The 25,555-nt window shown below is 32.7% G+C and overlaps 5 protein-coding genes across 9 annotated transcripts; 1 reads left to right on the top strand and 4 right to left on the bottom strand.

Moving 5' to 3' along the window:
• On the top strand, positions 1-4,376 carry LOC145205702 (uncharacterized). Its single transcript, XM_080078447.1, has 10 exons — positions 1-181; positions 434-814; positions 928-1,124; positions 1,285-1,491; positions 1,639-1,742; positions 2,124-2,316; positions 2,727-2,882; positions 2,960-3,121; positions 3,450-3,600; positions 4,014-4,376. Exons 1-10 carry the CDS (start codon positions 9-11, stop codon positions 4,162-4,164), a joined length of 1,875 nt encoding a protein of 624 aa, XP_079934573.1. The 5' UTR covers positions 1-8; the 3' UTR covers positions 4,165-4,376.
• A 391-nt stretch (positions 4,377-4,767) lies between these two features.
• LOC145205712 (uncharacterized) lies at positions 4,768-9,486 on the bottom strand. Of its 3 annotated transcripts, XM_080078461.1 has the most exons (10): positions 8,956-9,486; positions 8,531-8,662; positions 8,257-8,387; positions 7,600-7,741; positions 7,493-7,534; positions 7,110-7,187; positions 6,464-6,547; positions 6,354-6,395; positions 5,794-5,835; positions 4,768-5,730 (listed from the first exon to the last, which is right to left on the bottom strand). In XM_080078461.1, exons 1-10 carry the CDS (start codon positions 9,083-9,085, stop codon positions 5,285-5,287), a joined length of 1,269 nt encoding a protein of 422 aa, XP_079934587.1. In that variant the 5' UTR covers positions 9,086-9,486; the 3' UTR covers positions 4,768-5,284. The 3 variants fall into 3 exon arrangements, with proteins under 3 accessions (XP_079934587.1, XP_079934586.1, XP_079934588.1); XM_080078460.1 differs by having other exon boundaries at positions 4,768-5,835; XM_080078462.1 differs by lacking the exon at positions 4,768-5,730 and having other exon boundaries at positions 5,734-6,281.
• Positions 9,487-9,545: 59 nt separating this feature from the next.
• LOC145205704 (uncharacterized) lies at positions 9,546-14,902 on the bottom strand. The gene is made up of 10 exons (XM_080078450.1): positions 14,545-14,902; positions 14,350-14,487; positions 13,969-14,090; positions 13,761-13,905; positions 13,653-13,685; positions 12,576-12,596; positions 12,452-12,481; positions 12,314-12,385; positions 10,962-11,003; positions 9,546-10,871 (listed from the first exon to the last, which is right to left on the bottom strand). Exons 1-10 carry the CDS (start codon positions 14,900-14,902, stop codon positions 10,348-10,350), a joined length of 1,485 nt encoding a protein of 494 aa, XP_079934576.1. The 3' UTR covers positions 9,546-10,347.
• Positions 14,696-19,307, bottom strand: LOC145205707 (uncharacterized). Of its 2 annotated transcripts, XM_080078455.1 has the most exons (10): positions 19,192-19,307; positions 18,774-18,855; positions 18,090-18,250; positions 17,747-17,881; positions 17,531-17,664; positions 17,037-17,181; positions 16,558-16,605; positions 16,173-16,319; positions 16,057-16,107; positions 14,696-15,978 (listed from the first exon to the last, which is right to left on the bottom strand). In XM_080078455.1, the coding sequence occupies exons 3-10, from the start codon at positions 18,247-18,249 to the stop codon at positions 15,425-15,427; spliced, it is 1,374 nt and encodes a 457-aa protein (XP_079934581.1). In that variant the 5' UTR covers position 18,250; positions 18,774-18,855; positions 19,192-19,307; the 3' UTR covers positions 14,696-15,424. The 2 variants fall into 2 exon arrangements, with proteins under 2 accessions (XP_079934581.1, XP_079934580.1); XM_080078454.1 differs by lacking the exon at positions 18,774-18,855.
• Positions 19,308-19,310: 3 nt separating this feature from the next.
• Positions 19,311-25,553, bottom strand: LOC145205710 (uncharacterized). 2 transcript variants are annotated; one of them, XM_080078457.1, is made up of 9 exons: positions 25,488-25,553; positions 23,965-24,125; positions 23,609-23,743; positions 23,399-23,532; positions 22,857-23,001; positions 21,858-21,899; positions 20,583-20,729; positions 20,479-20,517; positions 19,311-20,397 (listed from the first exon to the last, which is right to left on the bottom strand). In XM_080078457.1, the coding sequence occupies exons 1-9, from the start codon at positions 25,493-25,495 to the stop codon at positions 19,844-19,846; spliced, it is 1,365 nt and encodes a 454-aa protein (XP_079934583.1). In that variant the 5' UTR covers positions 25,496-25,553; the 3' UTR covers positions 19,311-19,843. The 2 variants fall into 2 exon arrangements, with proteins under 2 accessions (XP_079934583.1, XP_079934585.1); XM_080078459.1 differs by having other exon boundaries at positions 20,583-20,696.
• Positions 25,554-25,555: the final 2 nt, after the last annotated feature.

Here is a 25,555-nt window from a genome sequence, read left to right as displayed (position 1 = left end):
ATAGTTAAATGTTAGAGTGGTTTGATGCTGCCTCTCTGAGAACAAGTTGTGATGAAAAAGGTGTATTGGAAAAAGCACATCCCTTTGGAACAACTAGAAGATGTTGGCATCAAAAACTAGGAGAAGTTGCAGTCATTTGTAAAAAGCCACCAAAGAATGATGATCCTTATTTTGTTGAAAGGTGGGTTATGTGACTCATTTTCACAATTAAAGCTTGCTTTGTTAGTACTTTCTTTCTTTGCCATTTTGTTATTTAATGTGGTCTAAAGGCAGTTTTATTCAAAAACAGTGTATGTGTCAAAATCCATTTGCAGAACCAAGACAAAGCCATTATTTACCTGTTATTAGTCTAGTTAGGTCTTTGCGATCTGCTATGATTGTCTTGTTTGCACCCTAAACTTTACTTTTTTAACAATAATAATGTTATTTTTAGGGTGAATAGAGCCTTTCACCAATTGAAAAACATCAATCACAAGAATATCCTGTCAATTCATGGATTCATTTTGTGGACAAACGGTTTTGGCATCATTGTTGATGCTACCAATGGTGCTTGTTTTCACAATCTCTTGCAGAAAAGTGCACTTATGTGGGACCTTAAATTGCAACTTGCTCATGACCTGGCTAGTGCAATAAGATACCTTCACCATTTTGATGATAACTATGCAATTGTCCATGGAAGTATTTGTGCTGAAAATTTAGTATTAACAGATGATTTAAAGGTGCAGTTGCTGTATTTTAATGGTTTAGAAAAGATGTCAAATGAAAGCATACTTTCTGAAACCAATACCCACTCCAAAGAAAATGATGTTTTTGAGTAAGTATGTTGATTGTTATCTGTTTTGAAGAACTGCAATTGTAGAGCACTATGTCACAGCAATCAGGGATTCTATATTTTAAAAAATAATGTTTGTTTACTACTTTTTGTAGCTTTGGTATTTTTCTCTATGAACTCATATCCCAGGAGCCAGTAAAAACACCAATGGACCCAACTCTATGTAGAAAAAAGCTTAAGGAAATAAAAGAAACGATAAAAACCTTGAATCAGACAAAAGACTTGAATGTTCTAAAATTCCTAGAGAGAGTTATGTGGCGATGCTTAGAAGCTAAAACTGGCATTTGTCAAGGTCGGACAAAACGATTCTTGTTTACTGCTATTTAGAACTAATGGTCAAAAATTGAAATAAACTATTGTTAGTAAAGGGTCACTGCATAGATCAGTGGTTAGATGTTTTCTAACTGACTATTGCATTACCAAAAACATTTCAAAGTATTGTTTTATTGCAGTTTCAGAATGGCTTACTCAAGAATTGAAAAAGCGAGGTTCAAAAACAATTTTATCAAATAAAATAGATTTAATAAAGAACTTTCAAAGTCACAAGATGGTTTTGGACAAGAAAAATGTCACACCTTTAAACACCTTTTCCGATCCATTTGTTTTGCCAGACACTGTTCCCATGTTTACAATACAACCACCAGAGACTGTTCATTTAAGTAAGTCAAGTTAGAAATCTATTTGGCTTTTGTTTTGTTGGCACATTTTTTTAGTATCCATAGACATCAAGTACATTTGCCTATTTGGTCACTTTGCATCTATCTATTTTTTATGTTGGTTACTCCTGTCATGTTACCTTTTGTCAGGAAAAACACATGAAACAATTGTATTTTTGGGTGGACTAATGGGATCGACTACACGCAATGTGGTTGAATATGATCCATTCACCGACACTCTTCACCGCTTACCAGTGAGTGACTGCAAGTATTTCACGGAAACAAACTATTTATATAATGCTTCAAAAGCAATAATTTTAACACTTTCAGGCTATATCTGACACTAACTTTTTTGTGGGTGGGATTTTAGTTCTCTATAAATTTGTTAGCTAACATTATGCTTACTTGGTGTATTGTTCTTGTATGCATTTTTCGAAATATAGCTGTAGTTAAGTTTTGGCTGAATTGTCATGGAAGCTAACTTTTGCATTAATTAAACCTTAAAAACATTTTAATACACTAAAATACATCATACAAACTTCCAAAAAGTGTGAGAAAGTTAAATGATTTGTTGGTCATACTACTCAAAATTCTGTTTTGTGTCTGTTGGGTTAACAAAGTAATTTATTTGCAAGGACTTATACACTGGTCGATGGAGTTGTATGTGTTTCTTTCTCTGTAATTCCATCTTTGTATTCGGTGGCATTGTAAATGGAAAACCATTAAAATCTGTGGAATACCTAAACATTGCTGACAACATGCAAACATGGGGTAAAAAAGGAGATATGCTACAGGCCATACAAGGCTCAACTGCTGTGGTTATTAAAGGTTGTAGCAAAGTTTTTTTTTTCAATGTAAATTCAAAAATTCTTAAATAAAGTATAGTGATAAATAAACAAAGGGGCTATACATTCATGTGATACCAAGACTTGGTACAATTATTGACGTTCAACTTTATTTATACTGGTTAAGACTAGGTTTATAAATTAAGTTTTTGCCCATGTTTTTTGAAGAGCCATTTATGTTACTGGTTTGGTTATCAAATAAAGTAGGTTAGCCTCAAAGATGTATCTGGTTATAAGCTTTTTGATACTATCCCCTTTTTTGTTTTTGACAACAAATGAAAGGCTTACAATCCATAATCCATATGCAAATAAACACAACTTGTAATTAACGCATGTGCTTTCTGGAAAATCATTTAAATGATCATCAGGCACCTATAACTTGGTGTAATGCAGGGTTGGGTTATTTGCCTGGTGGCATCACAGACTCAATGGATGAAGATTCTGACCTGTCCACTGTAATACAATGTTACAACCCACAAAATGATGAATGGCAAATTGTTGGTAATCTACTTACCCCACGTGGACATCATGCAGCAGCGGGATATCAAAGTAATCACGAATTTATTTAGCACATGATTTCTGTGTGCTGGTTCGAAAATTGACATTATAGAATATTTTTCAACAAGATCGCCTGTACACCATGGGTGGGGTAACTTATAAGGATATAAGACTAAGAGAACTGGAATATTTTGATGTTACAACAAAACAATCTTCATTTCTGCAACCAATGTATGTTGAAAGAGGATTACTGGGATCAGTATGTTTAAATGGATTCATTTATGCATTGGGTAAATACAGTTACATTTGTGCAAACAAATTGTCGCAAAAAAAGAATACGAAAATTGTAATTTGAGTAAATACAAAAAAGTTGGAAATCAACATTTTTTATTTTCGTTGAAATGTTAAAAACTAAATGCTAAAAAACTTTATTTTTTTACCTTGCTTATTACTGAATTTTACTAATGGTTCGAGTAACTGTGTCAATAATGCTAACAGCAGAATTTTCATGTGTTGAGAATAGGTTTGTGTTCTCAAACGTTTTTAAGTGGCAAACCTGGTAAACCTGAAAAAACATTACTAAATCTAGAAAAACGAAAAAAATCAAATTTGGTTCAGGTGGACAACAAAAGATGTTTGTGACCCTTGATACAGTTGAATGTTACAACCCTGCTACAAATGAATGGACAGAAGAAAAAGAAAGAATGAATAAACCTTCAAAGGCATTTGGAGCTTGTGTTGCTGGTGGAAAGATATTTGCTATTGGAGGGTAATAAGAAAGAACAGTGTTTCAATATTTTCTGCAGGGGCTGTATAAATGTTAAAAATTGGTTACAACTAAATGTTTTTAGGATCACTACCTATTTGAATACAGGTGGTTTCAGCCTGATTATTAAAATTATTTAAAAAATTTTATGTTTTATGCCTTAGTAAATGTCAATGTTTTCATATTATTTCTTAAAATAAGATGCACCTGACAAATGCTTGGTTTTAGTCTACAAAATGTGGTAAATATAACCAAATTAAGCTTTACAGGGACTTATGTGATAATTGTAGAACAGGAAGTTATTTATTTTGTGAGCAGCTTGTATTTATATCAATTCATTTCCCTGGTAGTCTGTGCAGATTTGTTCACCAATCGTTTGGGTGCTTCGGTATTCATAACATTGTTTTCTGTTACAGTGTTGGACAGAACAACGCTGGAAAGGCAATTGAAGTGTTTGAGCCAGTAGGTAAAAAATGGAAATTGCTTTCAAAGAAATTGGACAAAGATTGGATCAGTCCAGCAACAACCACAATAACAAGATCATCTGATTTTCCCTCTTTGTTTTGAAGTATAGTGACTGTTATGTTCAGGAATTCAAATGCAGTAAATGACAAGCACTTATATGACAACATAAAGCATCTTTCACAACTTTGGTTGGATTTACTGCGAATAGTTTTCCATAGGTGCTGCCTTCATGAAGAGGACACATTTTGATTTCACTTTTTTTTTTTTTTTTTTTTATCTTTACTGATTGAAATAAAATTTGCACTGGCGGTAGATATATTGACATGGGAAAAGATGTGACAGGATTAGTTTGACTTAATAGCCCCAGTCAAAAATGTCTTTCATGCTACCAATCACCACAAATAAAAGTGTGTGCCAAATTGGTCTTGAAAGTACAACCAAAGGTTTGTTAGGTGGTGGATCACTTGGATCAGATTAGGAATGTCAATAACTTGCTGACCTTTACTGGTTGTTTTATAATTTTTTTTAGGTGGTCACATTACTAGGACAAAATTGTACAAGACTGTAGTTTTGTTCATTGTGGTTTGGTATTTTGTTAGTTTGGAGAATATTACCCTGCTAGCCTTCTGAAATATTTCCAAAAATAGAAAAAAAGTCAACTATCAGAATATACCATGGTACATGGTTGTGTTTCACCCTATAATATCATAGTTCAGATTTTTAATGAATGCCAAAAGTAAAATTGGTTTACAAGTCCAACAGTTACTCCACTAGCCTCCACAAATGGTTGAAGTTTGAAACAATTTTTAAACTGTTGTTTAGAAAAAGAATCACAGTATTTATTGCATCAACTATAAAAATCAGTTACCACACATCAGTACATTGCAATATAGTGTGAAAAAAATGGTGATTAAAAACTACAGTGTAAAATTTGCTACATATAACAAGAATTTGATGCAAAAATTTCACAAAGCTAATGAATAAAAAATGGAGGTATGATAAAATGCAAACTTACAGGCATACTGCAATATGTAAGCAAAACTAAACTACCTAAAGCACAGCAGAACTTTGCGGTACAAAATATGTAAAAAAATTGCCATAGACAAATGCGAACTCGCAAGACTTGGAATATTTTTGTGCTAAATGTGACATTAAAACTAGACAAAGTTGCTGGAATGAATGTTCAAGTCCAAAAATCAAAGTCCAGATTACAAAAACAATTTTAGACAGTTGTTATCTGTGGATATATCGGTTCGGAAAAATACTGCTCTGTTAAACAATGAGCTTCATCTGAGTTACATGCGGTGACATGTTTCATAAACTTGCATACACCTTTGAAACTACCCAAGGAAAATTTGTTATATTTGAAGAATTTAGAAAACATGTTAAGATTCTTCGGTATGTGTATATAGTGGTCTGTTTTAAAATAAACCAATGTGACAGGCTTGCTTTGGGCAAAAAATGAAAAAGACTCTTGATTGATCAACTCAACGCCCATGTAGTACAAGTTTTGAGAGTTTGTTCTTAGATGACTGTGATTTAAAGTGCTGCTACTACTTGGTGTACAAAACAAAATCAAATGCTTGCAACTTGAAAACATTTTGTTAATCCAAGCTGACTTTGCCGCAATGTTCTGCTTAAACAAGTTGCTTTCAATCTCTATCCGCCCTGTAAGCTTTAGCAATTTTATTATTCTGTTACAACTGTAAAGATATGTGGAATCCGCATTACATGTATCAATGAGTATCAGTACAGGACCAAATCTGTTCCAAACTGCAAAAAATAATAATACATTTGTACTTTTTGATGAGACAAGCTTCTTACTTAGGGGTGCACAACTCCTAGTTGCCGTACATTTTAGTTTAAGAACACCATGCTTGTATGTTGTTGACAATTTAATTTGGTTGCTGTTTCTTTAAACAAACTATTATCGCGTCGCATGTTTAAAAAAACAGCCGAACTGAGAAATGCAAGACAGGAGGACATTTCATGACTGACACAAGGCATCAAGTTTTTGAATTTATTTTTGTGATCTTTATGACCTAAGCAGTAACTTAAGTGTGTTGAATTGATAAAGGGTCCACTGGAACTATACTAAGCAATGATTTAATAAATTTTAGGTTGCAGTAATCAGTAGGCTTTGGATCTCGAAGATGTGTTCTAAGAAGAGCCCCATATTAAGGAGCCAACTATAAAGTTTTAACATCAAATGTTGAGTGCTTAAAAAACATAAAGCTTACATAAATAAATAATAATATAAAAAACATAAATAAATAGTAATTTTGTCCCACCTGCAGCTTTCCTGCTTTTTACCTTTATCACCACAAAGAAAACTAAAAATATAAAGATTGGATGTGTCAAACAAAGCAGTTTAGAATTTTACCGAAGTTTTCAGACATACCAAAAGCAATCAGAAAAACTCCATTTAAAATAAGTGAAGATGTTTTTAGTGGGTCCCCAGTATTATTATCCTCCTCAGTGAAATCTGAAATGAATAACTTAATTTATCAAGAAAACAATAAACAAACTCATTTATTCTTTGTTTAAAGCAGGGGTTCCCAACCTGTGGTACGCGTACCACTAGTGGTACGCGAAGGTTTTTCAGGTGGTACGCGAGTAGCTTCCGTTATATTCACAAAAACCTGGATTCACAACTTTCATTTATTTATCTGGTTTTGTTGACCAATTGGTGCAGATGTAAACAAAAATCTCATTAAATTTGGTTGTGGTGCTTTAGCGTTATTTCAGTAGGCCAATATTCTCATTCTGAATAAAATATGATTCGATCAAATTAGTTGTTCAGCAAGAAGTGGTACGCGTGGCAGCACAGAGCGTCCCAGTGGTACGAGATCGAAATAAGGTTGGGAACCCCTGGTTTAAAGGGTGAAATTGTTTGTCATGATTAAAAAATAAAATTGAAGGTTGTGTCAGTACAATAAATTAATATGAGCAATTTTCATTTAGTTTTGCATCTAAAACAAAGCTGTTGTAAAATTCTGCCCTTTTTGTTTTAGCATTTGGTAAAGAAATATAAAACAACTGCTTACACTGTAGGTAGTAATCTTGGTAATAAGTAGTAAAGTACTTATCACTGCTGCAGCGGCTGCAATCTACATCCATAAGGTCTATAAAAAAAATGTATATGTTTTTGGAAAATAATCTTACGAGAGTCAAGTAAGAATAGTTTGAAATAGGCTATTGCTGCCAGCAATAATGTATAACCAAGTATTGCTCATCCAGCAGTTTTATTGTAAACAATCGACGTTTCAACGTCCTTTACAAGACGCCTTCATCAGGATAATGACATATCTTGCAGGACAAAATTCTTATAAAGCTACAAAATGTGTTTTGCTGGATGAGCAATACTTGGTTATAAGTAATAGTTTGTCCAAAACAAATAAACACAAAACCCTGAACATAAAGAACAAACCTTGGCACTCAGCAGTTACTGAAACTGATTCATTGCAGCAACCTACAATAAAACAACCAATAACATGTACGAAATACTTGCTTAACAGTGTGAAAGATAAAACTTACAATCTATGTAAACCTCACTTTCAACAGATATTATTTCAGTTTCACTACGGTAAATTGGGCGTGTCATTATGTTCCAGTGATAAGAATATCCAGGTAATATGTAACCATCTTCATTGGGGCAATGCTGATACTGAAACGTTATCTGAAAAATACCTCAATATCATGTGTAAGCAAACACAGTTTAAGACAATGATAGACATTTTTCTCAAACACATAACCTGAGCCCTTTACAAACACAAAAAAAAGTTTTACTTCCAGAATGTGTTCATATCACATTTACTAAGATATATCACTATAACCATTCAGCTTGTTGCTGTACAAAAAACCCCTAAATTTGTGGTTATGGCTCATGCCACCATAAACTTGTTAACTATTCCATGCTTTTTTGTGTCAAGAAAGCCTAAAACCAAAACCATAAAAGCCACAAAGCTGTTTTATAGTTATTATGCTAAACAAAAGTCGAGGGGAAAGAAGGTTGAAATCATCTTCGATGGGTTGCGTCTCTATGACCACAAGGTTAAGAAACACTGACTTTAATGAAGCATTAAAAACCCTGATACTGAACGGAACAGTTACAGGTTGTGCACAATGCTCCAAATTAAAAAAGATTTTGATCAAAAAATGGTTCTTAAAGACAAAGATTGATTGTTCTCTTACTTCCTTGTCAAATGATCCATGGTAGTTTGGCTTTGCAACTGTGACATCCACCAAATACAATATCTCATATGCACTCTCCCTTATCAGGCAAAGAATAAATGAATGGCTTGTTTGTGTCAGGAAATCATTCTCTACAAACAAAAACATGTTTCACTTGACACCAAATACTTCCCCTTCTGTCTAACAAGCAAGTAATTAAACAAATTGTATTACTGTACTTCCTAAGTACTGTAAACCCATTTTGGTTACTTAACACCACTTTTTGTAAACAAACCATTCATTGTCCAAGTCACATTAAAAGTTATACTCCGTGTCATGTCTTGTGGATACCAATTTACAAGAAGTTCATTCGGTGGTGGTGCAGTTTTTTCACCTTTGCCACTCCATAACTTGTCAAAGTCAGTTTCTAAATAAAGAAACATTTGGCAAATGGCAGACATATATACGAATGAATGAAACAATTATCACTATTTTATCATCATATTAAAAAAAAAAAGTTTATTCATGCCCACTGCTATAAAACCCATGGTTTTGTTATTTTTTTACAATTTAAGCAATTAATTTTGTTTTAGTAGGAGTTTTGTCAAATCTACTTGGTAACATATGCAATTTGACAACAACAATTTGTTTCCACACGTTTAACAGTTATCAGAATGTTTAGTTAAAACAAATGAAAAGGGGTGTCTGCTATACTGTTACCTTCCACACAACATTTGTATGGTTGTTCCCATCCATCTGAGCTTTGTGGGCATTTAAAGTTGCAAAACACATCTAAATTTTTGCCCAAAACAAACCTGACCAGCAATGATAGCAGCAAATACCATAACATTCCTACAATGTCATTCTACAGAACTCTTTCACCAAATTACAAAAACATATTTCTTATTTTTAGGAACTAATTATTTAACTTTGTATCAGTGAGAAATAATTTTGTACATGTGACATGCTGCTGGCTTCTTTTTGCTTCAGAACAATTACAAATCATAATTTGGTACACTGTACACTTTTTCAAGTTGTTTTAATCCAATGTACTTATAAGCACTACTGAGAGAAGTTCTCCTTCCATGCAATATAAAACTTAGGTTTCCATGTTTATGAAGTATTGCTGCTCAATTTTTTTTTCAGGGAAACCCAATGGTCAAAATGGAGTTAACCGAATGGAACCAACAACCTTGTGTAAAAGAGACACTAGGACTGAACATACAGTCATGAACACATGTTGAATTGGGATAAGTGGTCACTAAACATTAAATCATTAACTGTTACATGTTTAACCACCCTACAAATGATCTAAAAAGAAAAGAAATTATAGTATGCAGCACAACAATACAGTTATCTCAACATACTATAATATACACTGTTTGACAAATTTGCTCAGCAACAGTTTGGCATGAAATTTGAAAGCATTATGCCTTTATGACAAGCAACAGTTTATGGAAAAAACAGTGAATTTGGTAAAAAGTACATTTCGAACACCTGTAATGTCAAACAAATTCTAATGCGATAAGGGCAACTGCATTACCACATGACAGTCTTATGTTTGGTGGAAGGTTTTTAGCACACAACTTTTCTCAGTATCAGTAACTACAAATGTGTTGGGAAATTCAGTGCATGATCAACAAACTATCACAGTACTAACACATTTGGCAGTCCGGATACATTAGTAACAGAAAGAGATGAAAAAAACAGTGGAAGAACCCAAGCACAGCAGTACAAGTAATGAATTAATGGATTGTAAAGCGTCAGTAAAGTTGAGGTCAAAAATGCATATTTTAGTTCCCAGAGTAGAGCCATATGGAATAAAATAACACAAAAGTCAATGTGTTGTGTACAGAATGCAAACAAAAGGTGTTACACAGTGACTTTAACACTTTATATTGAGTTAGTAGTTCCTCATTACCAAATTCATAAGTTAACACTCATTCACTCAGAAATTATCAACAAAGTCACAAAAAGTATTTTTGTTGCGAAAATAAAATAGAAGAACACAATGTCATTTTTATGATATTTAGGGCTGATAATCTGCTGTTCGATTTTAGTATATTTTTCAATGTTAAAAATTCATAGCAACGAAGAGTTTGCAGAAAGAAGTTACTTGGCCTTTAAAGTTTTGTTAATGAAATACAGTTTTAGGCGTTTCCACCATGACACTTGGGTTTTAACTAATTTTAACAATTGATTTTGGGCACTTTTATGACAGTTGACAGCAAACATGTTTGGTTGAACAAACAATTTCATCCATGGAGTATCGAAACATTTTAGAATAAACTTTTTGTCTTCCTCCTCGAAACATAAAAGAATTATTTTCTTGTTTACAAGTTTATATGCCAGATACAACATTGTGTTAATTCCTTTGACATACAAATCTGTTTCATTTTTCTGTTCCCAACTTTGTTTTCCAGCTTCAGAACAAACAAAAATAATGGCCCCAGAAGATTTTATTTTTTCTCCAAGCCATATTTCTGGAAATTGCTCATTTTCACTCCACTTATTGTAATTAAACTTATCTTTAAGTTTGTTTTTTAAATGATCTGCCAAGTGGTTAATGTCCCGAAGTTGTCTTTCACTGTTTTCAGTTGAGCTAACTAGCATAAGCACTTGGTCTTCATGTGATTCTACAAGTATTAAACGAATATAAATTTCAATGCAATATTTTGTGTACTTTTGTTTAACACATTTTAATGTATTCTACATTGTTATATTACCTGCTAATGACACTTGGCAAGGTAGTTTCCTCCAATAGTAAGCTACATACAAAAAAAATTAAAATTGTATTAACTAAACAATTAAGCCAAAATTGGCTATGTCCCATTCAAACACAAATTCAACAAAAATATTTGTTAACTCTTGAGAAAACCAAGAAATATTTTCCTTTAAACCAGGGGCACCAACCTTTTGAAACCCGAGGGCTACCTTAAGATAACCAAATAGCTGGAGGGCTACCAGTTCAAAACATAGGTAAATCATGTTGAAGCAATGTGTTCATAGAAATTGTTATTGTTCGAATTTGCATGTCAAGATTTTCATTCAAACAAAAACAGAGCCCAATTTATTTTAAAACATTATTACTATTCCTGCTAAAAATGAAGCTGTGTGGTCCTGGACATTCCTACACTAGGTCGCGAAGGGGTTAGTCCCGTTGGGTTGTCGTTATTTCGACAACTCAGTACCCTAATTTATTGCATATCTTGAATTAAAAAAATTCAGGTTTTGTAAAAAAAACAGCCGCCGCAGCTTTGTCATCATATTATGCTTAATTTCGTGTCGTTTCAAAAGAGCACTGCTGTCAAACTTTGCACTCGTTTTAGTAACTCACACTTTGACTTGGACATCTATCATGTACTTGCCCCTTAGCCAAACGCAACTTTTAATTTTGAATGCTTTGTGGGCCAAACAAAAACTCATGGAGCGCCACATGTGTTGGAAACCCCTGATCTACAACATTTTAGCGTACGGCGTTCCAAGTCCCAGTTTGTTCACTAACTGCCATTTATTTCCGCACGTATGACATAACAGTCGAATGTCAGGATTGTAGCACAATGCTTTGTTAAGTAATAATTGCCTATGGTTAGATTAACACTTCTTGCATTACTTTTAATAGATCCCTCATAAGGCGCAACATTTTGTGTAAACTAGAGGGGCAACTGGCTATTTCTAGAACCAGTCCGTGGGCGACTGGAGATGATCCAACGGGCATAGGGTTGGTGACCCCTGCTTTAAACAAACTGTCAATATTGCAACAAAACATGCCTTAAAATTTCAACCTGCTTCGGCTAGTGCCTTGTTTGTGATGCCAAACACACAAATATTTGCATTAAATCAATGACCATTATTGCAAACAAGGTTAGTGTGTTGTAATAAACACTTATCTCAGTGATTGCGACTCTTAGCCTGGCTTTAGTGACATCACAATAAGTTCAGTTTAATGTTACGCCTGCCACCATATTTTTGTAAAACTCAGCATCTATGGTTATAATGTCAACTTAATTTAAATATTTTATTCATTAACTTGCTTTGATTTAATTTACGCTTGAAGTAAATCATGGGTATAATTTACCTAACACTAGAAAGACAGCAAGTTGGATGACCAAGGCAAAAATAAGAACAGTGACTGCTTCTGTTAAGGATTCTAAAACACAAAATGTAAAAAATACAATGAATTTAAAAGAGTACCCAATAAATGTATAAAACTTACGGATTTGTTTTGCCATTTCTTTGCGCGTTACTGAAAAACAACAAAGACAGTTAGCTCTTAGGTTTTTTTTTTAAGGATTCATGATAGTTAAAACTATATCCTAATATTATTTTCAGTTTCATACCTCGTTTTGTTCCTCCAGGATCTAAAACAAGTACATAGTATTAGTAAACAAACTATTGTTTTGGATTGTAAACAATCTATTAAAAAAATGCGAAAAAACATTTTTGTAAACATGCTTAGTATTTTAATCATAAACATTACTGCCAAGGTAGTGGTGTATATAGAATACATCGTGTAGACGTTTCAACAATCTCTGTTGTCATCATCAGTAAATGTGAACAGAGATTGTCGAAACGTCTACACGATGTATTCTATATACACCACTACCTTGGCAGTAATGTTTATGATTAAACTACTTTTCAAGTCCGTGTATAGTGTTCCCATGCTTAGTATTTCCTTTTGGAGACAAATTCAGTTATGTCATACATGAACAAGAATTCTCACTGAGTTTTGCAGTATGTTGTTATAGAGCTGAAATAACCACCCACCAAGCCTTAACCAAGTTAACAATAACTTCTTTAATCACGGTTTTGTTGGCACCTTTTTAGTGTTTTATGTTTGGCATGCCATAATAGAACTCACTAAAAATATGATCTTATTCTAAAGAGTAAGAAAGTGAAAAAGAAAAAAAGTCCATTTGAAAAAGAAAAATTATTTTAACAGCTGTTTAAAATTTGGATTTTACATTTCTGACCAAAAGGTTATGTAATTATACAAAAAATATTTGAGATACAAAAGTAAAAGAGAGGAACATCAAGCTAAAATTTACAAACTGCTTTGCAATGGACCAACCTACAAACTATGAGACTTCTGGGTTATGTACTTCATAAAGGATAGCAGTTTTTTAATTTACTGTTTTGGTGGCCTTTGGGTGAACTGCTGGGGTCAATATATACAAGGAGAGTATTTCAGATAAGTATGTATCACATACAAACTTTTCAAAATATTTGACTGTATCTTTTGTTTTACCAAAAGTGAAGAAACAAATCCCCATTAGAGAGTAGTATTTGAAATAATAAAAAAAGTTTCAATCATTTTTGCTTGTCCAAAATTAACAAACAAATCAACATGAAACAGTAAAAATGAAAAAATGTGCCCCTTTCCTGAAAGGAGACCACTAATCCACATATAGCCTTACCTGTTTCTTTCATTGAATTGTTGCGTTTTTGTCCTGAAACAGACATTATCAAATAAATATTCTACTCAATTTAAATTCAGAAATAGATCATATCTTGCTTGTGCTTACTTGGAATATAAAAAGTAACTTTTTCACATTGTGGATCAGTTTCTTTGTTGTACATCGGTAAGGCATGAATTTTTATCAAATAGTTTCCAGGTTTAATTTGCATACCTTTCAAACGATGTAAAGAAACAGAGAACATCAGCATGCGCTAAAAATGTAGTGTTAGAAGGCAGTATCTTTTATAACTTACACAATAATTAAACAAACTTACATTTAATGTTTTGTTGTGATGTGAATTTGTGGACACATTTACTAATATTTTTCTTTCATTATGTTTTGATGGGCAAATTATTAGCAAAAACTTTTGTTCAGTGCTCTTGTGAAAGATTTGTTCTAAAATGCAAGTTTTGGTTTTGAAACAAAAAGAAAATTTCTTATAGCTGTATAAACTAATAATCTAAATGTTTATTTAAACATACACACCACTTTGCAGTAAACTGTTTTTGTCGAAATGATTAAAGCATGCAGCATAATTACAATGATGAAGATACCCATCAAAATAGTGGTGCAAAATTACTTTTTTACAAAGCTGTCAAGGCAGACGGTGCAAAACAGGAGAAAAACATGAGGAAGTGTCCAGACAACAACACACCTTCCATTGTCCATGTAACCTTTAACCCAAACTTAGGTTTTCTATGACTCCCAGTTCTGTTGTAATATTCAGCATGAAAAGATGAAGGACGTGGTGCTGACGACTCATTGCCACTTGACCAAGGCATCTTATCAATATCTAAACAAGTAAAGTAGATAAATACATTGTCACTAAAAGTTCCTTAAGACATGTTACCTATAAATCCACATAGGTATTCTTTATTGTTGAGCAATGTTTCGTTGACATGCATTTTGCATCCAGTTCTTGTGTCAACAACAAGAAAGTTAAAACAAAATGTTATTAGAAACCCTGTAACTACTGCTTGCAAAAACGAAGTCATTGCTGGTTCTGGAAAGATGGACAAAGAATAAGGTTTTCTACAAAACAGAAGCAGAGAAGCACTCTTGACATTCAAAATACAATTAAAATACAGTGATTCCTTATAACAAGCTACCAAAAAAATGCATACAGTAACAGAAAATTGGCAATTACTGACCATATTGAGGACAAAACTACAAACACTTGGCATTTGCTCTGGTTCAAAAACACACATTGCTAACCAATAAACAAAAATACACAGTACTAAGCACGTATCCACAGTACCATTTTAAAGTACAAATTGGCTATATTATTCACTTTTAGCAACAGAAGTTTTGGCAGGCAGTAACACAAACATTGCACTAATTAAAGCACAAGTAAAACATTTTGCATAAAACACTAAAAATGTTTTAAACAAGGGGTCACCAAACTTTTTTGCATTGAGTCAGTTGACATTAAAAATGAAATGCAAGGGCCATATATAACTTGCAAGCCCTAATGCTGTGTCTTTCCAAAAATGTGCTCCTCAAAGCGTTTTTACGGCACCAGCATAAGGTATAATCTTATTTAGTGTCAGATAGTGCTATACTGTCAATAGTAAAAATAAATGACATACTGATAGTGATATTACATGTTGTTGTGAGAATAGTTTCATAGGAAAAGGTTAACTCAAGCTTTTTGAGATATATGTCATGATAAAATACTTTTGCGGGCCGGATAAAATAACAACAAGGGCCGTAGTTTGGTGATCCCTGTTTTAAACAGTCAAAAGCAAATTAATTCTATCATTATCTTTTTTACAGTGATTTTCAAAAGCATTGACGAACATATTGTCAGTGTCAATGTCAGCAGCATTATCACCAGTAACATGCAAATAGATTTTTTTAAACTTGTTTGCCAAACAAAACACTTTGACTTTGGATAAATTGTAAAATGTGGGAATGCAGTTTATATCTTGTGGTTTGAAATACACACATGTAATTTTTTTGTCACAATTGGAATTAAGACAAATCTGCTTTGCAAGTTTTACACCAATGATAAAAGAGTCCTGTATTGTTTCAATTTTGTTTTGGTTCCTTGTGAGATTATCGTTCCCTCTTGGAGTACATAAAAACACCACCTGGTGAGATGACTGTAATTTGTTTGCCAACCAGTCTGTTGGATTAGCTACTGATAAACTGGTGTCCCACATATTGAAAATAACATTTACTCTGTTTGATTTTTGCAAAATCGTAGCCAAGTTATTTGCAGAATCTTGGTATGACTTGTCTTCATGTGTTTGGTTCATCAAAAGTAAAATTGTTTGCTTTCCTGCATAAAACACACAGTCAGATGAGCATAATAAAAAACTTGCCTCCTAAATTACCACATTTGTTTTAACAAACGTACCAGATTCTTGTCCTTTCCCAATGCAAATTCTTTTTCTAATGCAAATGAAACCTATGAATAATAATTGGTAAACATATGCACTTTATTCTTTAGGAATTTAAAGCAAAAATAAGCACCTGTTAAAATAGTTACAATGATAACAACCGATAAAATAGACATCCCCACTATCAAACCATTGGCTGTTGGAGTGCTGTTGGTTGTTTTATCAAGTATTTCTCCATTATAATTGTACTCTTCACCATAAAGTGGATAGGTATAGTAGTCTGGAATAAAATAAATGCATATTATTTTTAAAATTCAAACTAAAATAAAATACGTTTCATGTGAGATAAAATAAATATATTTCAGGGATAAAAATTCCTGTTATGACAACAAAAATAAAATTGCAGTAATTTTTACTTGTTTGGATAGATATTTTTTTAACTTTTTTTTTAAACCTACACAATTTTTTTTGCTAATTGTTAACACAAAAACATAATTTTAAATGGTACATACGCTTACCCATTCCCATTCCTTTGCAAACAAACTCCATTTCTGCACTATAGCAATCTGTGGATTTTAAGAACATGTTATGTACTATTAAATTTCTTTTTTTAAGATTTTAAGAACAGTATAATCTGCAAGAAATTGTCAGGCATAATCTGGTCCAAAGCTTAAAATAGGTCAGCCCTTGTACAAACCAACTACCCAGGCAACCAAAGCTAGACAAAACTAAAGCTGGTAAAAACCAGTGTAGCTTTTTTTGGAATTTGTGCTTGCATAAAGAGAGAAAGTTTAGAAATTAGCAACAAGAGTACGAATCTTTTTTGTTGGCAAAGAGCACCCACAATTATCTGATAGGTTGCAAATAAATCTAGCAAAGCTGTGCCATGAAAACCATCGGAATCAATAAACAAGCAGATAAAAACTGAATGTTAATAGTTCGAACACCGTTATTCACAGAAATGTACATTACAGAGCAAAGATAAGTCTTTACCCACCAGGAATTTCAACAACTGTGTCTTGTTTAATTACATCTGTCCACAATAGATAATTTGGGAGTGTCATAACAGTCATATAGTATCTACAACCAGGTTCCATGTAGGCACCATCTTCTCCATCACAGTAATGTAGGATAAAATTCAACTAAAATACAATACAGTATATTTAAAATGTACATGTTTAATGTGCTTATTATTTACCCTGGAGTTGAAGCACCGGAAACAAGTTGCATATTGGAAAATTATAAGACAGTAAGAAAAACAATTAATGAATTAAGGGTAGGCACTGAACTATCGCTATTATTAAGGGTGACAAAACATTGTGAAACAGGAGTGAAGCATGTGGCCTTGAATCACAAGTTAATAATTCTATTTTGAAACTTGCCTAACAAAACTTATATTTCTTATTTACACATATGCATGTATAGAAAGACTCAGTACTTATGTTTTACTGGTAACACTTTTATGTACACAATCCAAAATAAAACACTCACCTCAGGATTTTGGAAGTTATTCCTGTCTTGCACAAACGAATCATTCACTTGGACATAAATCGTTTTCTCTTCAGCACCTGTTCTAGCCAGGTAAACAATAAATGACTTGTCAGTCGATGTCGCAAATTTCTCTTCTGCATGAGTAAAAATATGTTTATTTGTTTTGCTTCTTATAAATCAACATTGCATAACAGATAAGGAAAGTAACATGATTACCTGACATCGTCCAATTAAGCTCCAAAGCAAGCGAAGTGTTAATCTGACTTTGACTAAAAGTATAGTAGCGGCTTTTTATTTCCTCAGGAGCTGGTGCAGCAGCTTTCGGACTTGGACTTTTTAAGTCCCATACCACTGGCAAAAAAATGCAATAACTAAAATCAGAAGACACAAATAGTTTTGGCAACAATTTAAATTATGTCTGCCCTACATTTGTTAATAAGTACAGAATGTAATTGGTATACATATGCTTTACAACTGATATTGTTCATACCTATTTACTAGAACCCTATTCAAATCATCCCATAAACTATTGCTTCAAATTTACACATAGTGAATGTACCTTCTGCTTTACATGCATATGGAGATTCTTCATCAGCCAGTTTCAACTTATTTGTTCCACATTTTCCTCCTAGGTTTGTAATTTCACATTCAATATTTATGGTTTTACAGAAACATCCAACAACAAGAATCAGAAAAGGAAATCCTGACAACCCAGACATACTGCAGATAAAAAGTTGCAATATTAAATGGCTTATCAAAACTTGGTGATGAAAACTATCTGCATGGAAAACTCAGGTATTAGTTGGAAAAAGTTGTTAAATATGTTTAACAACCTTTTAGTCCTGCACTGCAAATACAACAACTACAGTTTGATGTAGTGCACCCAATAGTTTTGGCATCTAATTCAAAACTGCTACAAAATAAGCAACATTTCAAAATGTTTTTTCGAATATATTACACACACAAATCTTGCAATGTGTTCTAGCCAAATGCAAACTTTAATTTCCTACAGCATGCATCTAAAAATTAGAAACCTTGCAGTTGAAGCACTATATATTTCTTTGGTCTGTCTCTAACTTGAGACATGGCAGAGTGGTGGAACAATTAGCAGCATTAGGAAATATGAGATGGCATTGTCCATTCTTTAGCCTTAATTTAGATTCATTCATGACCGTAATATGAACTAAGTTTCCTTTGTTTCAACTGGTGGCAGACAATGAGCCGCCAACTGCAAAAAAATTACCTCTGCTAAAAAATCCCATTGCACCCTTTAAGCAAATCTGCAATGTCGCTGAAGTTCAATCAAAAACAATGCCATTACTCTTCTGCTTGTAAGTAATAACCAAATTCGAGAAAACAAAGAAAAAACATCTTTTTAGTTCACCTGCCTGCAATTTTCTACAATTTATTTGTTATTGCCGACATGTTTTGGATAGTAAAGAATTTTATCTAGATTTAGAACATTTTTTTCAATATAATTTTTAATTAATATGCCACAATATTTAAGTTGATTTTTTGTGTGTGATTTTGTAGGAAGCCTATATTTAATAGGACTTAAGTCATAACTTGCACACAGAAAAAAGTTGATATTGATCTAATTTAAATTGAACACATAAAACATCGGTCAATATATTTTAGGCCAAATTTTATCAAACTCTTACCTGAACATGAAAAATACATAAATATGTTGCTGTTTTAGGTTCCTTCCAGGTGCAGTTGAAAAATATGCAAAGTATAGTCAGTAAACATTTTAACAATTTAATTATGTCCTGAAACAAAACTGAGAGAGAATATAAAACATCTAAAAAACACACAATATAATATAAAAAAACAGTAAAACACATCAATAAATTTGTCAAAAAAAAATCAACAAAAAGTTGTTGACAAAAACACAATGCATCAAGATTCAGAGATGGACAAAGAATTAGGTTTGGTACAAAACAGAAACATAGAAGCACCCTTGACATGCATAGTAAAATTGAAATACAATGATTTCTTTCAACAAGCTACCAATAAAATGCATACAGTAACAGAATATTGGCAATTACTGACAATATTTAAGACAAAGCAGCGGCGATTTTGAATATATTTACAGACACTACAAACACTTGCTCGGGATTCGAAAACATGTTGCTAACAAATCAAACAAAAATACACAGTATGAAGCACATATCCACAGTATATCACACATTTTAAAGTACAAATTGGCTATATTGTTCACTTTTAGCAACACAAATTTTGGCAGACAGTAACAGAAACAATACATTAATAACAGCACAAGTAAAACATTTTGCATAAAACACAAAGAATGTTCTAAACACTTAAGAGCAAATTAGTCCTATCATCATTTTTACTGTGATTTCGAAAATATTTGAAGAACATGTCATCAGTATCAATGTCAGAAGCAACTTTACCACCAGTAATGTGCAAATAGAATTTTGTGAACTCTTTTGCCAAACAAAACACTTTGACTTTGGATAAATTGTAAAATGTGGGAATGCAGTTTTTATCTTGTGGCTTAAAATACATAACTGTAATTTTTTTGTCACAATTGGAATTTAGACAAATCTGCTTTGCAACTTTTACACCAATGATAAAAGAGTCCTGTACTGTTTCATTTTTGTTTTGGTTCCTTGTGAGATTATCGTTCCCTCTTGGAGTACATAAAAACACCACCTGCTGAGACGACTGTAATTTGTCTGTCGTCCAATCTGTTGGATTAGCCACTGATAAACTGGTCTCCCACATATTGAAAATAACATTTACTCTGTTTGATTTTTGCAAAATCGATGCTAAGTTATTTGCAGAATCTTGGTATGACTTGTCTTCATGTGTTTGGTTCATCAAAAGTAAAATTGTTTGCTTTCCTGCGTAAATCACACAAGTAGATGAGCATGATAATATAAAAACTTCCTCTAAAGCTGCTTAATTAGTTTAAACAAACTTACCACGTTCTTGTCGTTTTCCAATGCAAACTCTTGTGAAAACTACAAATAATAATTGTTAAAAATGTGGTCGTTGTTATTTAGGACTTGAAAGCAAAAATAAGCACCTGCTAAAATGATTACAATAATAACAATCAATGAAATGGAAATCCCGATAATCAAACCAGTGGGTGTACTGTTGGTTGTTTGAACCAGTAGTGTTGAATCATCTGAAGGTATTTCTAAATAGTTGTAACCACAAAATGGATAGGCGTCTGAAATAAAACTTGAAATGTGGCTTTCCTACATATTGCCAATTTATATGTTCTATTTCCTATTTAACAATTTACTCTAGACACTATCTGACCTACTAACATGATTTTGTCCCCACAGATGTGTATATGCAATTAGGAAACAGTATTTATATGATGCAAATATTTCTAAACTGTGAAGAAAAATACAAAATAAGGATGTTAATTCAGTCGCAAATTCCTGATAGTATTAAAGCACTAACAAATTGGCATAGTTGCAATATGTGTATGTAGTTATGTAGAAACCTCTTGCGGTGCTGTGGAAATCGTTTTATTTAGAACATGTTACAAGACGTTTTTGAGATTTTTGTCAAATTTGATTTTTTTTTATGCCAAGATCAGAAAGTGGATCATGACTACAAAACTAACTCATGCAGTGCAGTGTCACAATAGAACAGGTGGCCAAAACAAACAAACCATTTGCAACTTCTTCAATTTCTTTGCGTTATTCACACTAAATGGCCAAGAACAAAAATACAAATTGATTAAAAAAGACACCTTGACACCTTGACATTAGCGATATTTTGTTGTTAACTGCAACAAAGATACTACTTTAAGTATTTACGCCTGTTCAGTCTTTTGGCGACTGACTTACATTTAACAAAACAGCATTTGTAAATGCTTTTTAGTGAAATGTTTGCGTATGCATTGATGTATTGTTTCGTATCACTCAGAGCTGGCTGTCAATTATCTCCTCTTATACCCGTGTGTTGTAAAAATGTGAAAATTTTTTAAAGCAAACAAAAATGCCAGTACAAACAATTGTTTAAAATTTCAGCACAATAGGCCTTATATTTTAACTTTAGGGACTGGCAAGCTAACAACAAATATTTTGGGGTATAAAGAAAAATGGGTGAATCAAATAAAAAGTTATGAAATTCTTTGGAACACTTCGCAAAGCACCAACAAGTCAAATTTGGATAAATACCTAACATGTGTGTAAATGTGAATACGTTTGAAGCACTCTTTCTTAACCAAACGTTTTGAACAAACCAGGGTTACAGAAACAGAAAAAATACAGACAAAAATAATATGGGTCCCCTTCAGGGAAGGGGTCCCATAATAATATCATTTGTAGCTGTGCATACTTACTCATTTCTTCACAAACAAAATCCATTTCTTGATTATGGCAATCTGTGGATTTAAGAAAAATACCCACTTAATGTACTATTAAATTCCTTTGTTAACAAAAAAGGTTCTGCAAAACAGTGGTTGAAAATCACTTAAAAACTGGGCTGGATATAATGTGATGATAGAATATTATTACTCGTATTACTCTGCAAAAAATGAAATTTGGTCCAGACCTTATAATAGCTGAGCATTGCTAAAGATTAACTAACCAGTCAAGTATAAGGCTAGATAAAAAAATCAACTCTGAAAAAATGCTGAAAAGCTTATTAATTTTTTTTTAATTTGTGTTTTGCGAAAAAAGAAAGTTTGAAAATTCACAAAATGTGTTGGAAAAAATAATTTTATACTTTTCTTTAACTTTCACTTTTCTTGCACACCCATAATTAAATGATATGTTGCAAACAAATCTTGTGAAGCTGTGCAATGGAAACCATAGGTTTAAAACAGTTTTCAACTTATGGGTCACAAAGGCTTTTGATAAAACAATTACAAAATAAAATAACTATTATCAAAAAAAGCAAAACATTTAAAAGCAATAAAAAAGTAACTATGTTAAACTTATAATTTAAAAAGGGTTACATTTTAGGACTTCTATCCTGGCCTATTATAACAGGACCCCAGGAAACATTAGACAAATTCAATTGAAGTCAAAGTTTCATCGAGTTATTGTCAAAAAAGACAATGGAAATCTTTAGAAGGGGGTCATCAGCTACAATGGGTTGCTCAAAAAGAGGCCACCAGATAAAAAATTGAAAACCACTGGTTTCTATAAATAGATGTAAAAATCCATCATGGTTGTAACCTCGACCCAGCAGCACTTTTCCATGAAAGTGGCATTCCACATTTGAAACATTATGTTAATCAATTTAAATGAGCATTATTAATTTGAACATGGTTATTCACACAAATATATAATGCTAAGTAAAAACACTATGAAAACAAAGATCACTTTTCACGCACTAGGAATTGCAACAGTGCTGGTCTTTTTAATTACATCTGTCGACCTTCCATAAGTTGGCAGTGTCATAACAGTAAAATCATATCTACAACCAGGCTCCATATAGACACCATTTTTTCCATCACAGTAATGTAGGACAAAATTCAACTAAAACACAATACAGTATGGTTAAAATATATACATGTTTAGTGGGCTTATTATTTAACCTGGGCTTTAGTTGAGTGAAATAACTTGAAAAAAAAGTTCTGTATTTCACGTTTATTGGTGACACCTTTTACCTACAATGTTTTTTGCACATATTTTAACAGTAGAACATCAGTATTGGGAATTTATGGAAATCGTGGTATTTTGTTGCGTCCGTACCATGAATAATTCTTTTTCTTCACTAAGCAAAGCTTTGCATGCAGTCACAAGTTGTCACAACCCAAAAACATTTATAACTATGATGGGCCATTCACAACACATTTAAGAAACTGCAGTCGCAGACCACATAAAATGCCACTACGGGCACACTGACATACACAATCTCAAATGAAGCACCCACCTCAGTATTTTTATTGTTTTTTCTGTCTTGCCTAAATAAATCATTCACTTGGACATGAATTTTTTTCTCTTCAGCACCTGCTCGAGACAGGTATACAATAAATGACTTGTCAGTTGATGTTGCAAATTCCTCTTCTGCACAAGTGTTAAAAATTTGGTAATTTGTTACAAAACAACATTTCATTACAGATAAGGAAAGTAACATGATTACCTGACATCGTCCAATTAAGCTCCAAAGCAAGCGAAGTATTAACCTGACCTTGGCCAAAAGTATAGTAGCAGCTTTTTATTTCTTGAGGTGCTGGAGCAGCAGCTTTCGAACTTGAACTTTTAGGGTGTCCCCCCACTGGTATAAAATAAAAAAGCAGTAAATAAAAACAAAAACAAGACACAATTAGTTTTGGCAACAATTACTTATGTTCTTTGTTTGTTCATAAGTATATGATAACATTGGTATGCATGTGCTTTAACTGATATTATTCATACCTTTTTTCTAAACCCTATTAAAACACTATTCCAATTTCCAAAAAAAAAAAAATATCTTGTAAAAAATTCAAGTGAATGTACCTTGTGCTTTACAGGCATATAGAGATTCTACATCAACCAGTTTCAACCCAGTTTTTCCACATTTTCCTCCTAGGTTTGTAATTTCACATTCAATATTTATAGTTTTACAGAAACATCCAACAACAAGAATCAGGAAAGGAAATCCTGATAAACTAGACAAACTGCAAATAAAAAGTTGAAATTAAACTAGGTTTTAGTGGTAAAAACTAGTGATGCACCAAAGTTTTGGTTGGTCGAAACATTGCGACCGAATAAGCTGTTTTCCCATGTTTCAGCCCGAACTTTTTTTGAAAATTTGGCAGAAACCGAATTTTTTTATTTGTTTAATTTGTATGAAATTTATAACAGAACTGTATATATCGCGAATATGAACCGTCACAAACTAGCTAATTGTTGCGTCTAAAAAATCGGACCCACTTTGTCTGCAAAATATCGGAAGTTAAGTTAAGCTTACGCATTGTAAAAGTACCATAAACCACTCGCATCAATGACACAAGGTTTGGTTGAAAACATCAGTTAGAATTTGTGGCCAAATTTTTTCGGCCTTGTGGCCGAATATTTGTTTGCGGGCCGAACCTTTTAAGGCTGGTTCGGTGCATCACTACTAAAAACTACCAAAAAAGGCTTTAAAAACAAAAAAATCTGAAAACTCAGCTATTAGTTGGGTTGTTAAATATATTGAACAACCATTTAGTCCTCTCACAGCAAATACAACAACAGCAGATGTTTTGCACCCATAATAGTTTTCAAAAACATTTCAAAACTGCTACAAAATAAGCAACGTTTCCAAAACATTTTCGACTATATTACACACACAAATCTTACAATACTATCAATACAACAAACCTTGTATTACAGCATGCATCCTAATAAACCTTGCAGTGTAACCATTATGTTTTCTTTAGTCTATATCTCGCTTGGGATCTTGCACATTGGTGGAACAGTTAAATCAATGTGATATAGCATTATCCATTCCTCAGCTTTAATTTAGATTTATTCATGACTGTAATATTAACTTGAATTAAAGTTTCCTTTGTTTCAACTGGTGCCAGACAATGAGCCACTGTTTAACTGCAAACAAATTACCTCTGAAGGAATGGATAATGCTATCTCACACTGATTTAACTGTTAAACAAATTACCTAAAAAATCCCATTGCACCCTTTAAGCCAATCTACATTGTGTGACTGCATTTCAAAAACAATTCATTACTTACTAAAAAACACTTCTAGTTTTGCTGCCTTCTATTTTACCTTTATTATTTGTTATTGTCGAGATCATTTGGAAAATGTCTGGTTTTGCAACATTTTTTCTTGATGATTTATAATTAAAATGCCAAAAAGTTTTTTTTGGTGATTTTGTGGAAAGCACAATTTTAATATAGAACTTAAGTCTTAAGTCATAACTTCCACACACAAAAATGTTGATATTGATTTAAGTTTTAACCAACACTATGATGTTGAACAAATTAAAAACTTGGTTATTATATTTTAAGCTATATTTTAATAAAATAACAACTCTTACCTGAACATTTGGATCCAGTTGAAATACAAATTAGCACATGGTCAGTAAACATTTAAACTATTGAAATA

The sequence above is a fragment of the Phallusia mammillata genome, chromosome 8 (genome assembly GCF_965637545.1).
Source record: "Phallusia mammillata chromosome 8, kaPhaMamm4.hap1.1, whole genome shotgun sequence".
Taxonomy (NCBI): domain Eukaryota; kingdom Metazoa; phylum Chordata; class Ascidiacea; order Phlebobranchia; family Ascidiidae; genus Phallusia; species Phallusia mammillata.
This window is presented reverse-complemented; position numbering and strand designations above follow the sequence as displayed.

Coding starts and splice junctions, on each gene's coding strand:
- LOC145205710 (XM_080078457.1), bottom strand. Junction 21,900..22,856: donor CAGCACTGTTGCAATTCCTA/GTGCGTGAAAAG, acceptor TTAAATCCACAG/ATTGCCATAATCAAGAAATG. Junction 20,398..20,478: donor TGGAAAACGACAAGAACGTG/GTAAGTTTGTTT, acceptor TGATTTACGCAG/GAAAGCAAACAATTTTACTT.
- LOC145205702 (XM_080078447.1), top strand. CDS start 9: ATGTTAGAGTGGTTTGATGCTGCCTCTCTGAGAACAAGTTGTGATGAA. Junction 1,743..2,123: donor ACACTCTTCACCGCTTACCA/GTGAGTGACTGC, acceptor TTTATTTGCAAG/GACTTATACACTGGTCGATG. Junction 3,122..3,449: donor TGGATTCATTTATGCATTGG/GTAAATACAGTT, acceptor AATTTGGTTCAG/GTGGACAACAAAAGATGTTT.
- LOC145205707 (XM_080078454.1), bottom strand. Junction 17,665..17,746: donor GCTTAATTGGACGATGTCAG/GTAATCATGTTA, acceptor TTACTCATGCAG/AAGAGAAATTTGCGACATCG. Junction 16,606..17,036: donor CACAGTTGTTGAAATTCCTG/GTGGGTAAAGAC, acceptor TAAAATCCACAG/ATTGCTATAGTGCAGAAATG.
- LOC145205712 (XM_080078460.1), bottom strand. CDS start 9,085: ATGTTATGGTATTTGCTGCTATCATTGCTGGTCAGGTTTGTTTTGGGC. Junction 7,188..7,492: donor AGTAACTGCTGAGTGCCAAG/GTTTGTTCTTTA, acceptor TTTTTTTTATAG/ACCTTATGGATGTAGATTGC. Junction 6,396..6,463: donor AGTTTTTCTGATTGCTTTTG/GTATGTCTGAAA, acceptor TTATATTTTTAG/TTTTCTTTGTGGTGATAAAG.
- LOC145205704 (XM_080078450.1), bottom strand. CDS start 14,902: ATGTGTGTTTTTGAACCAGAGCAAATGCCAAGTGTTTGTAGTTTTGTC. Junction 13,686..13,760: donor AGTTACTTTTTATATTCCAA/GTAAGCACAAGC, acceptor TGTCTGTTTCAG/GACAAAAACGCAACAATTCA. Junction 12,386..12,451: donor AGAAATGGCAAAACAAATCC/GTAAGTTTTATA, acceptor TTTGTGTTTTAG/AATCCTTAACAGAAGCAGTC.